The sequence below is a fragment of the Gallus gallus genome, chromosome 4, assembly GCF_016699485.2.
Source record: "Gallus gallus isolate bGalGal1 chromosome 4, bGalGal1.mat.broiler.GRCg7b, whole genome shotgun sequence".
Classification (NCBI taxonomy): domain Eukaryota; kingdom Metazoa; phylum Chordata; class Aves; order Galliformes; family Phasianidae; genus Gallus; species Gallus gallus.
The window spans coordinates 37,195,946-37,210,910 of NC_052535.1; the positions used below are offsets into that span (position 1 = coordinate 37,195,946).

The window sequence follows — 14,965 nt, forward strand, 5'->3', positions numbered from 1 at the left end:
GCAGCCCACACAGAGACAATGATTACCATATGCTGCGCTGTTCCATAAAATTAAATAAATTTTCCTATACTTTAAAAAAAAAAAAAAAAAAAAGTGTTGCATGTAGTGCAATACTTATATTGGTTTTAAATTAGCTGAGATAATTCTCCTACTTCTTAAATATGGAACATATCATATCTTCTGCCAGTGACCCTAAGCTTTTCCAAGAGTGGATACATGTTTCTTCAAAAACGGTACTAAGCATTTGAATTTCAGGCTTCATCCATGATATCATATTCATCCCATTTAGCATGATAATTGTTTTGAGAAATTGTAAAATATCAGATTTCTTCTTCTATATGGAAACTGATAATGGAACACACAGTTAAGCATGCAAGAATTTCCACGTTAGGTTCTACTCAGCACAAAGGTTTCTGCAGCCAAGAGTGTGTTGTAAAACACAGAGGAGTTGATGTGGGGAAGAGAGTGTCTTCCATCATCTGGATGTTCATTCCTGTTCAAAACTAATGACATAAAGCAGAATTCAACCTTACAAGAGTTTGTTGTCAATATCATAATCTACCCCCATCTTGGTCCCTTGGAGAATACTATACAGGGATCAGTGCATAGGGCAATGCAGTGAATGTGAACTCCTTCCCTGGTGATTTATGTTTGTCAGGGAAAGAAAACATGAGGTCTCTGTCAACCCTACATATATCAGGGTCTATGATTCCGTATTTATTCCAGTAATGGACAAAGTTCCCACTGGAATGGGTTTTCTTCCCCAGCCTTCTGGGGTTTCTTCTGTTTTTTCTTTCTTTCTTTTACTTTTGTTCTGATCTTTATGCAACTCAAAGTTCATGAACTATCCTCTTCGGCTGTTTGTTCAGTGTTGCATACAAGTATTCTGTGTATATACAATGTATACAACATTGTTCTCTGGTTTTGTTGTTGTTAATTATGTATTAATTTCAAACATTACTGACCAGTTTAACAAATTCAGCACTGCTTTTTTCCATGAATGTCTGGACTAATTAAGAGATAATAATCCACTTCTATCTTATCTTTTGCAGGGTGAACCAGGATCCCCGGGAATTCCCGGAGTTGATGGGGAACAGGTAAACCACCTCGTGCAGATTGTGTGAGGAACCGTGCATCATTTCTGGGGATTATTTCTGTGATCTCAAGTTGTAGCTTAGATTTCTTATCCGTGTGATCATTATTGTGTTCCTATGGTTGTGTTTCTACATGTTAATAATGCAGGCCAATCCATAGCATGACTTATTCTGCTTGTTAGGATCAAAGCTAGTATTCTGTTCCTACAAACAACTTGCTAAATAAATACATATTTTAGGGTCCTAAAGGATCAAAAGGAGATATGGGTGAACCTGGAATGCATGGAGAAAAGGGAGGAATTGGACTACCTGGCTTGCCAGTGAGTATGAATTAATTTTGGCTTAAATAAGTATATTTAATTCCCTCTATCAGGAATTTCCAGCAGTGCTGATAGATTGCAAGTTTGGACAAAAAGCACAGTGGAGAACAATTCTGAGATTGTTCTGCATCTATCCTAGGAGGAGGTGAAATGTTGTCAGAACTTTTCATTCAATTTATGGTCAACCAAAATATCGCTTAGGAAAGACAGAGATTAGTTGACATACTGATCAGATTTGCATCTCTCTTTTAGTGTATAACATAACGTGGGCAAATGTAGACTTGGTAAAGTTCAGGAGAAAGGAGCTGTTTTGAACGCTTGTCAGGAATCTCAGATGAATTGTCAGGAATTTTAAATTGAGAGGGAGAGAAAATACATAGGTCTTCATGAAGTGTATTATTCCTATATGCAGAAGTGGAAATTCTCAGTAAAAATAGAAAAAAATCCCAAAATATATCCATAGTGAAATGTGCCAACTTAAGGACTTCTCAAAAATATCAGGCCACAATTGGTAGCTGATAACATAAAAGAATGCCTTCATACTTATTAACAACTATTATTGAAGTGACACCAAAATAAACATAGTAATAAGTTCCATTATATACGTTGTATAATTATGTCCATAAAATGATAACTATTTGCAAAGAAATTATTATTCCTAGATGGATTGCTAAGGAGATCTAAACTCTTAATAAGTGCTGTTTTTTAATGATTTTATAGGGAGCCAATGGTATGAAAGGCGAAAAAGGAGATGCTGGTTTGCCTGGCGCTCAAGGCCCTTCGGTAAGTCTCAGTGCGTTCTTGCAGTGGACGTAGTAGTCCAGCTATAGTTCTCTAGATTTTAATTCTGAAGAAGTTTGTATTCATAGCTTATCTTTCCAGACATTCTTGATGATTTCTATGCTTAAACTTTCAGAATGTTTTTGTTCATCGTTTCGCTGCAGTCCATGGCCTTTTGAAAATTAAAAGGACTTAAATATTTACCTTAAACAGCTAAATGCTGCTTAAGAAATGCTGCAGATTTAGTTCTTTCCAGTTTTATTCCTTCATCATAAACAACAGTCCTACTGAGTTCTCGCTCTTTAAACAATCAGAAATGTGCAAAATAATAATAAGAGAAGAAACTGATAAAAACAACCAAAATCAAATCTATTTCAACACTTCATATTCTGGGGATCTATGGAAGTTCAGTGAGAAGCAGACTAGACTGGCTTCAGTGATGTCAGGAATCACAGAATCATAGGGATTGGAAGAGGGACCTCAAGAGATCATTGAGTGCAACCCCCTGCTAAAGCAGGTTGCTACAATATGTACAGGTAGGCATCCAGGTGGGTCTTGAATATCTCCAGAGGAGACTCTACAACCTCTCTGGGTGACCTGTAGCAACGTTCTGTCAGTCTCACAGTAAAGAAGTTCTTCCTTCTGTTACTTCTCATCATCCAGTTTCTGCCCAGTGCCCCTTGTATGACACAAGATAAAGACTTTCTTGATGCAAAATAACTGGGGGAGGAAGTTCCAATCTTGCGTATACTTGTGCCTAATTTTCTACGTAAACCCTGTATAATTTTCTGCATAATTTTGATGGAATTAATACACAAATGCAAATGTGGTGTTACTCTGTGCTTGTCCACCTGTAAATATCATCCACATATGAAAGCTTTTCGGGACCAGACATCTTCCTGACTTTCTAAGCATTGTAAAATCATAAAAAATAAAATGAAACATGAACACTCAATAACTTCTATTAAGGATGAGTAAAGTTATCAGAGTACAGTAAGCTACCCGCCTTGTTAGTGGTGACATGCACTGGGTATTTGGTACAAAAGCTCTGAGAAATTAAAGAAAGTTTGTCATCACAGGACACTGAGCACTCACTGCCTCTTCAGTGTATGAGTCTTTTGTTACATTTGTTAATTTGTCACAAATCAATTTGCTAACTCATTCACCTTGCTCTGCTTGATTTCTCTTTAAAAAAGGCTTTCCATTTTCAGAAGGCTTCACAGATGGTGGAATTTCGCCTTGTCTGAAAGCCTGTTTTGTTCTCACTACTGTCACCACCAACAGTCTGTGTTGGTGAGGGGCTGAGTATCAGTCTGGAGACATGAATTAGCATCCTCGCTGCCACCGTGTGGGCTACAAAAGTGACCCTTTGGGGTTAAACCCTGGGAGAGAGGTGACACTGAATTGCAAACATCATGAAACTGTCTTCTATGGATTCATTAAGAATACAGAAAAACAGTACAAAATAAGCATGAGCTACATGCCTGAGCAACCTGATTACCTCTGTTAATGATTTCAGGGAATTCTTGGTACAAGTGGGCTAAGCAGAATAAAAAGAGAAAAAGGGAAGTCTTGAAAAAGTTGGATTCAGTATCTTTTTTCCATTCATCATTACTGGGAAAAAATTGCACGGCATCTTCAGCATCTTCTGCTCCTGTAGATTACATAGTACAGAGACAGCTAAGGTGCATATCCCATAAAATATAAAAGGTTGAGCACATCTTCTCAGTACTGCTTATTTTAGACATGGTTTTTTGCCCCATACTGTTCTAAAGTGTATCTTAGAGCCTAGGAGGAAGAAACAGAGATGGGCATGTTGCCATATGGCACAGGCAATTCCACTCTTCAGGCACCCCGTCTTTCAAGTTACAGTAATTCCCATTCCTAAAACCCTTTTCTAGATATGCTGTCATGGTGTACCGTTGCATTGCTACGTTTATAAGTGCTTGCCAGCAGAAGAAGGATCAATCTGAGTTTTGGTATTTGTGGGGAATTTCTTTACTGTGCATGATTTAACCTCATTGTTTTTTTTTATCCACAGATCATAGGACCTCCTGGACCTCCAGGGCCACATGGTCCTCCAGGCCCTATGGTAAGCTTGGGAGGAAGAGAACAGACTGGGAAGTGCTTGAACCCACTTATTTTAATGCCTGATTAATAGAATTCTGTGAGAGCATCTGACAATTAGAGGGGGGCCTAATTTAGGACCTTTAAGTATGTTGGAAGTGAGAAACAAATTGCACCTGCCTATGCTGGTGTAAACACGTTAGTGGTCTGGTTTATTCTCTAAATCAGGTGTTTACAGTTGCTTTATTGGCAGCTGCATTTCATTTGCAAGAATAAAAGAACAGATGTAACTTGCACCCATATAGAGCAGCAAGCTCGTTTAAAAACTTGTGGCATATTTTTGTAATTGAGCATGGTATCTTTATTTTCAGGGACCTCATGGCCTGCCTGGCCCAAAGGTAAATTAATGGCTGTCTCAAATAGTCATGTTCTTGATGTCTGTGAAGTGTCGTTCTTTGTTCTTTAATGCATGCAGGAATGTTTTGTCTGATGTCTCATTCAATGAATGTTTCTGATATTCTTAAACCTTAAAGCAGGTTGTAATACTGATAGATAGCATAAAAGATTTTAAATTTTCTGTGATTGCATCTGGTTAGTATTTCTCCTGAGCTGAATCCAATTTTTGTATTGATATCTGTGCTGTGGTACTAAATTATTTTGATTCCTGGTGGCAAGCAAGTTACCACCCCTATTGCAGTTGGGATTACTTCTGAACGTAGAAGTGACATAAGCTCAGGAGATGAAGTCAGACAAACCCCTCTTCCTTCATGCTTTCTTGCCTCTCCTACTTCTTCCAGTATGAGTGGCCTCTCATGTTCTTTGGTGGTGTGTCCTCTGCTGACCAGTTCCTTCATGCACTGCACAAGTTCCCTGCCACAAGCCTATCTGTGTATTTTCATGTTTTCCAACCTACAATCCTTGATGAGGCGCATCTTGTACAGCACGGTACATGAAGATGCATTGTAGGGACTCTTAACAACATTCATGGAGCTGGTGCTGCTATCAGGAATGAGTCTTTTAACCATCGCAGCTCCCTAATCACACACACCTTTCTAAAAGAAATAGAAGATGAGGAGTTCTTTCATTTAGCTTTTGGTGTGGCTTATTTCAACTTACAAGAATATCTTCCCAGGCTTGACGTATTATAAGACTATTTGTGTCACCTTGGCAGAAGAATCTGGAGTCATCAGTCATTTTTTGAAGTCAGGTCTGTTTCCTTTACACACCAGACCTGCCTTACTTCAGGCTCTTGGCCTAACACCCAGGCTTTTGTGAAACTTCTCAGGTCTGTTTCCAAAACTTCAGCATTTTCAGTGCTACTGCTCTGAAAGTCACATTGAATCAAATGGAAGAAGAATGAAGAAATGGCTACTTAGGGTGCCAAGGGGGCCACAGATGTCTGGAGTTACTTAAGGCAGCAGACTAGATCTTATTCAGAATTTTATTTTAAATGTATATGGTATAAAGTAGCATAATACATCAAAGGGAAGCCTAGGAACAAGGCCATGGGGAACAGCCTGGATGAGAAACACACACATTTCTGTTCCCCAAAAGAGGCAGGCTCAGTCAATACCCTTTTTGACTGGATAGCCCTCACGCTGGGGCAGATTTTTGTGATGTGAGAATGATTTATTGGAAATTGCAAGCCCACCATTATCCTCTTAGTAGCGTTTAATGTAATAACCTATGCGTAATATAACAATCACAACAAGACAAGTGCCATTTCTTATGTTGTTTAAGCCTCTCTGTATGAACACAGAAACTATGAACCTCCAAAACAGCTTGACGCTGTATAATGTATACTGCTGCTTTCAATTTGCTTCAGCTTAATATATGCTTAAAGGTTTAAAATATCTTTAAATGAGATTTTGGTGCAAATTCCAGTTTGCTGTAGGGAAGAATATTGATTCCTTCCATAGAGGGAGATCCCACTGTAGGAGATTTTAAATTTGAAGCTTGATTTTCAGAAAGTTCTCTTTCAATTTGAATCATCTGTAGAGAGCGGACTGTGGGATTTGAGGAAATCTTCAAAAGCCCTGAAATGTGTGATTAATTCCAACTACCTGAATAAGGTGATAATTATTGAGCATCTGTTGCTCAGAAGTTTCCAGTATTTTCACACAGATGTCAATCTGCATCAGGTATCTCCCAAGTACTTTTGCCCAGGTCTCTATCTGTAGGATAAGAAGGCTGAACGTGAGCCCTTGCTTTAAACTGGAATTTGCAGCCATTTCTGAGGCTGGCTTCTTCTATCCCAGCTTAAGCACCCATTATAGCACCAAAAATTTGGCATTTATACTTTTACATTTAGGGTGAACCAGGGTTAAATGGTCTTAAAGGATTGAAGGGTGAACAAGGTCAAAAGGGTGACAGAGGGCCCCTTGGTCTTCCAGTAAGTAAAAAATCCCAAATCTATTCAATTTCAGTGCAAATTGCAAACTTCTCTTTCTGCTTACAATGAACAACACTGGTTTGCTCAGCAGCATATATAGAATAAGCCATGGTAGAGCCAAGCACCAGCCTGTTTTTGTTTGTCCAAGTCATGCTCTGTAACACCCAGTGCTGTCAGGTTTTCTTGTTACGTGTCAGTTGAAAGCGTTCAGTGTCGTAAGGGTGTCATCAACCCCATTACATTCATCGTTTTGTTAGTTCAGTGTTGTATGATGTTTGTGTTAAAACGGGCATCTCCCCTTCCTCCCCACGCCTTCAGTTATTCTTCCTCTGTCAAATGGAGAGGTCTAACTGAGCAAAGTTAAAAATCGGCTTAGGGGTTATTACTTTTTAATTATTTTTCTAGAAAATGGCTCTTCCATGCTACTATATCACTACTTTATTTTTTTTTCTCTCCCCCTCCCATTTTATTATGATTATTTTCCCTTTTTAATTATTGGCCCAGGTTATTCCCTATGCCCCAGGTAGACATATACGCTCCTCCAATCCCAGCCGAGCGGCCCCATTCCCCTGCTATTCGCAGGTGACCCAGCAGAGGTCCTCCCGTCCCCAAGGATGCCGACCCGGCGGTGCCGCAGCCCCGGGCGGAGCGGGGAGCGGAGTGGGAAAACAGGAATCGCGTTTGTTCCCCGGGCAGTGCGTCGTGGGAATGAATGGGGCCATTGTAGGCAGGACCCAGGCTTTGTTAGCTGCATAATGCGCTTAAATACTTCTTATCTCTCTTAGCATACGCTGTTGTGTTTTGCTTTTTGTAGTAGGGTATTCAGTATTGTCCTTATTTACAAATTAGAAAGCAAGCCAGTAAATGAGAAAGTAAATGCTTGCGTTTTGAGGCTAAAAACACCCCAACTTCTGGTGTTTGGAGTACCTGTGTAGCTTCAGGTTTATTCTAGGCAAATGTGCTGTGATGGGAAGGCAGGGGTGGGTCAGTGGTGCCACACTGATGTCAGAACCGATTTGGGCTCTTGATGTTTCATGTGAATTTTTAACTAACATGCTGTAGTAATGTGATACCCGTCCCAGAACCCTGTCGCAATTCGTACTGTACATTTGAATTATGTTTCTTCATCAGCACCACTTACTAATCTCACGTTCTTGTCACCCGTGTCGTACCCCATCATCCATGCTTCCACCTAACCACACAGGGAGCATCTGGCTTAGACGGAAAGCCAGGACCCCGGGTGAGTCCCTTGTCTTTCCATGTCACTGTGTTACCCAGGCTGTGTGCGTCCCAGCACACATGGCTCAGAGGAATGAAGGCCACGCATTGCAGGCATCTTCCATGCTCTGTCACAGGGGCTTCAGGCAGCCTCCTAGGGCAGCGTGTGGGGGAAAGAGAACGTGATTCGCAGCAGGAGGTGGCTCTGAGCCTTAGAAATCTTGATATTTGGTTGGATAACTGCTGCACAGCCTGTGCTGGTTGGGGTCCTGCTTTCCTGACTAAGGTTAGGGATTTGGTTTACATAGGAAAGCATGCTTGTTTTGTGCTAATATGGAATCAGTGAAATCGAAGCAGGCATGCTAGGGTTCTACTGCAAGCACTGTTATATTTAAAATACATACTAGATCCCTTGTTTCTGAGTGCGATAAAGTCAGTGAAGCGTGAATCACCATAATGAAGTGTGTCCACCTATAAAGTGGACATTTCAGATTGAATAAAAGAAACAAACAAAAATACCCCAACGTTTAAAACTAAGCAGCATTTGAACCTTCAACTTCTTCTAGCCAAATTTCTTTCAGTAGCTTTTTAAAATCTTTGTATGACTTCCATGAAGAAAGTCTAATCCAACTAGAAAAAAAAGATGGGCTACTTTGAAATGTGACAGCTTATATAGGTTGAGTTTTGAAAGCCAAACAGATTTGTTTGCCCAGGTCCCAGCACAACTAAATCTGCATTTTCATCTGGGGGTGACTGATTCCATATTAGTTCTTGGTTAGATGACAGCTACTAAAGCTAAAGACTTGAAGGAGCTGGACCTCTCTCTTACCCTCTTGGCTTCCCTTCACAGGGTGTAGATGGCCCAGTTGGTCCCCACGGCCCTGCAGGCCCTAAAGGAGACAGAGTAAGTATACACTCCATGTGCTTTTCTTTAAGAAGGCAGGGCCGCAGTAGCATGATGTCACAAGGATACTATAGTGTGCCTAGATGTTTCTAAACCAATTGGTATCTCATCTGTGTAAGGATCAACCCAGAACTGTATATGCATTCAAGTGACATGCACATTTATGTTTCATTTGGTAACTCATTAACTTCAGAACTGGTATTTTGTAGTTACTATTCAGTAAGGACCTTACAGGAGTTCCATATTTACAGTCTTACGCAGGACATAATTTTGCTTAATTTCACTGATTAGTATAAATAGTTTGAGAGAATAAATTAGTTGATAGAGTGATCTGGGAATTATAAATGTGCAAAGGCAAATGAGTATTATTTGCATTACATTTTTTATCTTGAAAAACACTAACTTCTATAAATCTAAAACTTTCTTCTTTTTCTTAAGCACAGAAAATAGGAACCCTCCTATTTAATTTGAAATATTCACAGTAAGTTTTCTCCAATGAGAATAGGGTAGGGCTCTTAATCTTTAACTATGAGTCTGTCATCTTTAACAGTCCTACTGTGAACTTGTACAACAACAAAGCATAAGTGATACCTTACACTAACTAAAACCTCCACGGAGATCCCAGCCCAGAATTATGTCTCTTTGAATTTCTCAGTTTAACAAAACAGCTGTGTTGAAACGACTTCAGGCTTGCTGCATTAGGGACACAGCCATATGGCTCAGGTCCAGTGAGCTCAAACAGCAGTACGTTGGACAAAGGTATGCATGACTTGAGCATTCATTTCTACAGAGCTGTTTGTTGAAGAATAAATACAGGACATGAAGCATGGTTCCAAAATAGGAACAGTGGCTTGCAGCAAGCTCATTAATGGTTAGTCTTAGGGCTTGAGTATTTCCTTTTTTTTTCTTTGGGGATGAGAGATTCAAATCTTTTTTAACTAAAACAACTTTTTTTTCCTATCAACTCTGTGGAAAGGTGGTCAAATGTCATATTCTGCATTTCCAAAAATAATGTAGATGAGAGATACATGTAGAAATAGAGATAGTGTATTCATAGATCATGAACTTCAGTTGTGAAGGATATTCCTACCCCCTGAAATTTCCACTAAAACAAAGTGCTATGATACAAACTATTCTTCTAACGTATGGAAAATCACTACAATTGTTCTTCCTTATGCAGTTCTCGAAGGTCATGGTAAGTCATACAGCTGGATCTAGAATTAGCCCTTCCGTGGCTGTTGACAAGAAGTAGTTATAAAGGAGACAGGAGCTGCTGAGATGTAAATCAGTTCAATAATTCCATTTGCGTGCAGAGACTGATTTGCAAAAAATACTGAAACGAAGATGTGCGCACCCACTGTTCTCTGTGTAGCCAAAATGAATGGAAGTTCACAAGAAGGATTTTTTTTTTCAAGCAGACATCTAGTCTGATTATTGCTGTAATCCTTTATTTAACAATTTAATGTTGTTTGGGAAGAGGATGTGTGTATATAATGGTCATCTGATAGGTGCCTGAGGTTGATAAATGTCTTGTTATCTAAATAACAAATCATGTATTTTTAGCAGAGTCTCATAACCTGCACTTGCAGCTGTTGAACTTGTTTATGTGAAAGCAGGATGAAAACATGTTTTGCCTGCAGATTTCAGATTTCACCTTCTAATTAATAATAGTGCACAAAGCCACTACTCTGCCACTGGACAGGATCACCTGTTTCCCTGATGATAAGAAAAACCTTGGGACAATGTTAGCCTACAAGGGCACTAAGGAACACTAACATAAAACAGCCACTTTCTTAAAGCCACATTATTTTGAGTTTGGAAAGGTAATCTCACTTTAAGAGAATACTTGTAAAATGCTGGTCACTATTCATTTATGACTGCTTAAAAATTAAGGAAGTGAAGTATAATCAAACAAAAGCCTAATGATGTCGCATGTGGAAACCACAGCTTCATTGTCACATAGGCAACATTTGAAGCCATGATTAATTGCTCTTCTTAGATAGAATCGACTTGTACAAATTAGTACTGGTTAGTTTGTTTCAAACTTAACTATTTAATTAAAATAGAAAATATCAGACAGTCCTTTATAAAAGAGCTTATTTAGATGGTGTAAAAGTAGAATAGGGAAACAGTGCACGTCACTAGAAAATAGGAAAAAAAAATTAGAATAATTGTGCTATTAACTCACTGCTTAGCCATGCAATTTTTTCTCTTCGTTTCAAGCTGTTATAGAAAGTGAACATAGAATCATATCACTATAGAATCGTAGAATGGCCTGGGTTGAAAAGGACTACAATGATCATCTAGTTTCACCCATCTGCTGGGCAGGGTTACCAACCACTAGACCAGGTTGCTCAGAGCCACATCCAGCCTGGCCTTGAATGCCTCCAGGGATGGGACATCCACAACCTCCTTGGGGAGCCTGTTCCAGTACGTCACTCAAGGATGATAGTGGTGAATGTTTCAGTGCTGTGTTTGTGTATTTCTCTTGTTAGAAGGAAAAATGGCAATTAGTATTATAAGACACCAATTATGCAGTCTTATCTATGTAATCCATAGTTCATATTCATCTGCAATTCAGGTGACTAAACTGAAATAGGAGGTAAAAAAGCAAGTCTGCAGGTTTTGTTCTCTGGGTGTTGATGAGTCCAGAGGAGGACCACTGAGATGATCAGAGGGCTGGAGCACCTCTCCTATGAGGAAAGGTTGAAGGAGCTGGGCTTGTTTAGCTTGGGGAAGGGAAGGCTCTGGGGAGACCTCATTGTGGCCTTCCAGTACTTGAAGGGAGCATATAAACAGGAGGGGGAACAGCTGCTTATGAGGGTGGATAGTGATAGGACAAGGGGGAATGGTTTTAAACTGAGACGGGGAGGCTTAGGTTGGATATTAGGAGGAAGATTTTCACACAGAGGGTGGTAACACACTGGAACAGGTTGCCCAAGGAGGTTGTGGATGCCCCATCCTTGGGAGCATTCAAGGACGACCTGAACATTCAAGGCGACCCTGCACATGGCAGGGGGGTTGAAATTAGATGATCATTGTGGTCTTTTACAACTCAGGCCATTCTGTGAATTCTCTTTCAAGAAAAATTCTTAAAACCATTTCTGAACTTGGCAAATGTCTGTTTCCCCGAAGGGAAAACTTCCTCGTGATTGCTCAGGGCAGCATGCCTGTGACAATTCATCAATCTTATATAATCCATAAGCATTCAGGACCTCATCTGATATTCCAAACGCATCTCAGCATGTGCTTTGGATTGGAGGCAAAAATTGTGAGATACAGTTCTCTGAATATATTCTTACATAACAGATGCGACTATTTCCCTAGACTGATATGCTAAGCGTTCAGTATTTTTATGTCTACCATATGTTTAGGCTGTCTTGTGGGGACTTTGTACAGTCATCTTTGCTGTTTGAGATTGGAAAAAAGAAAGATACTTAACTAGTCTTGACATATTTCAAGTATCTGTCGAACAGTTTTGTAGCTGCTATATACATAGGTCAGCACATTAGTTTCTTCTCAGCAGAAAGTTTTAAAGCTGCAGGGGATTTACTGCTTTGCAAATGAGCTGTTGCTTCCCAGTGACTCCTGTTGCTCTGCCACAGTATCCAGCCTCAGCACTGCTCAGAATGGGCTGAAGATTTACAGAACAAAGAAAGTTCGGGCATTACACATTTGAACTTCTCTACACTGCAGTGCAGACAGACAGCATCAATCTCCATAAATATGTGAAGTATCTAAAACAATCAAACGTCAGTTTCTCTGACAAACTCCTTATTTCTGTGATTATTCAGCAGCAGGTTCAGACTCTCAGTTTATCCTGGTGCCTACTGTTTTGTATTATCCTGTCAATGCAGTCTAGACTTAGCCATGGTCTTTTAGAGCTGGGCTAAGGGACTTGGCTGTGCAGGTGCACTACTCTATTAATTAGGCATATATATATCATTGCCGTGTGTTTTTAATAATGAAGAATGATATATTAATACTAAATAAAATAATGAATTAATACCAAGGGTGCACTCACCCTTGCATGAGTTAATGCTTACCAGCCCAGCAAGTTTTGCTCCATCGTCAGTCTTGATGATGTACTGGAGAGCACAGATGATTGGTACTGGCAATCTAAAATCGGTCATCTAGAAATTTCATTTCATTTGGAAAAATTTGCTCTGTATTATATTGCAGAATGATTTTCATAGCATACCTCTAGATGCTTCTTCTATTCATTTTAGTGGAATGAGATCAGGCTTCTGAAGGAGTCCCTTTACTTGTTTTTGCTGCACAGCAGTAGAGTCTTGATTTAATGAAGCAGAGTGTTCACATCGTTAATCTAGAGTCCAATAGAGCAGTTAACAATACAGTACAGTATATAGGATAATCCCAGCAATGTCACTGGGAATAGCATTGCCTGCTTAAATGCAACCTTTGATTGACATATTATTTTTGCCTGTCACCTTGACACTTCTCAGCTGCTGTGCTGGAGCTTTTACTGAGCAAAGTGTTGCAGCTCTTACAGGCTTGATATTGAAATCAGTGCAAATTCAGTTTGAAAAGTATTTTTAGTCACTACGTTGTTTGAAAACAAATATCATATGCACAGAAAGTCACTTTGCCTGGAACGTAATACACGTTTCCTCCCCACCCCTGGATCATTTAACAAAGATAACAGAGCTTGGATATTTTTTGCTCTGGAGATTTAGGAGCTCATAAGTTTTAAGGTAAAGAAGGCACTTCATAGACATTGTTTAAGCCAGACAATGTTCTTGTTTGTTTGTTCTGTAATCTTTTCTTAGGGTGAAAAGGGAACTGTAGGTGACCCTGGACCCAGAGGACCCTATGGCTTGCCTGTAAGTTGCATGTAGTTTGTACTCCTTGTGCTTTTCAACACTCCTTGATTAACCTGAGTGCTGTATGACTGCTTTTGACCCAGCAATACAACTGGTTGGAAAAGGAAATCTAGATAATAATCCCTGACAATGCAAGGTCACTGCTGGTGCCGCAGAGGTAGGTTCCTGCTCATGCCTATGGTTATGTGAAAGTAAAGAAACAGACGCACCATTAAGCTGCAAGTGAGAGGAAATCTGGAATTCAGGTGCTTCTGTTTGTGCAGCTTACTGTCTGGGCTGTCAGGGGATAAAGCAGCAGGACTTCAGGATGAAAGCTCTGATTTCTGGAATCGGAGTCAATAAGGTGTTCATATTTCCTTGCTGCAAGGCTCCTTCGTTATGGTATTTTGTTTGACGCTAGAGAGACATCAGTTTTAATGCTGTGCATTGTGCTCAGAAGGACTTTGAGGATGAAATTCGTTGTTGATCATTCCTGGGTGGAGATGATCTGTGTTAAACCCAACGTGTAAAAGGTATTGGCCAGTCCTAAAATATGAGCGAGAACTTCATTTGCCTGAATGAGGGTAACCCTACTGAAAGGAGTTGCTTACTTTGCTGATGGTCAGGTGTGCACGTGTGTGTCTCACCAGTACACTGACACAAGGAATGCTGTGCCACTGTGCTGCTCCAGGCAGAACCAGCCTCTCTGAGAGATTGCAGCACCTCCATACCGTCTCCAGCGTAATCTGTTTGGGCCATTAATTTTGGTTGAATACAGGCTTGAGGTTTAATTAGATGCATTTAATTGGGTCGGGAGTCAATGAGAAGAGACAGTTTCAGGCTCTGTGGAATGCTGGATTAGCTTGCAGCACATGCTTACTTGAGGGTCATTTTTTGTGAGTTAATTAAAAAAAACAGGCATTTTCAGTTTCCCCTTGTAATCTATTTTTCTCCCACTCCTGGAACCTGCCTACAACCCACAGCAGCATTTTACAGTCAAGTTATCAGTTTCTGGAAATGTTAAACACTGACCGCCGCGTCCTTCCCTAACGGCAGTGCTGTGTGTGTGTGCTCTGAGCCACGCCGCTGCTGCAGGGAGCAAGTGCAGTGCCGGGCATGGAGTTGGCCTTGGGTAGCCAAGCTTAGGGACACTAACAGAGCTTATGTGGTTCTTTGGCAGGGCAAAGATGGCGAGCCTGGCCTTGATGTAAGTAATATGAATGAACAATGCCTCACAATGGTAGGTAAGCGTCTTGCAAGAAATAGCTTACTGATAAACACGTTTGTTTCCATTTAGTGTGCATGCAGTACCTACAAAGAGTGCACTAAATACTGCATTTGCTGTTTCCCTATGATAAAGGGAACCA

The 14,965-nt window shown here is 40.2% G+C and overlaps 1 protein-coding gene across 23 annotated transcripts in view; it reads left to right on the forward strand.

The window, feature by feature from the left end:
* Positions 1 to 14,965, forward strand: part of COL25A1 (collagen type XXV alpha 1 chain) — a 299,717-nt gene that overhangs the window by 270,360 nt on the left and 14,392 nt on the right. For 12 of the 23 annotated variants that reach the window (XM_040699609.2, XM_040699611.2, XM_040699607.2 and 9 more), the window contains 10 exons: positions 1,053 to 1,097; positions 1,334 to 1,414; positions 2,135 to 2,197; positions 4,236 to 4,286; positions 4,633 to 4,659; positions 6,573 to 6,653; positions 7,858 to 7,893; positions 8,722 to 8,775; positions 13,566 to 13,619; positions 14,779 to 14,805. In XM_040699609.2, the coding sequence (XP_040555543.1) occupies positions 1,053 to 1,097; positions 1,334 to 1,414; positions 2,135 to 2,197; positions 4,236 to 4,286; positions 4,633 to 4,659; positions 6,573 to 6,653; positions 7,858 to 7,893; positions 8,722 to 8,775; positions 13,566 to 13,619; positions 14,779 to 14,805 (519 nt within the window). The remainder of the gene's footprint in view (positions 1 to 1,052; positions 1,098 to 1,333; positions 1,415 to 2,134; positions 2,198 to 4,235; positions 4,287 to 4,632; positions 4,660 to 6,572; positions 6,654 to 7,857; positions 7,894 to 8,721; positions 8,776 to 13,565; positions 13,620 to 14,778; positions 14,806 to 14,965) is intronic. The other 11 variants (XM_040699619.2, XM_046940766.1, XM_046940767.1 and 8 more) reach the window with 6 other exon arrangements.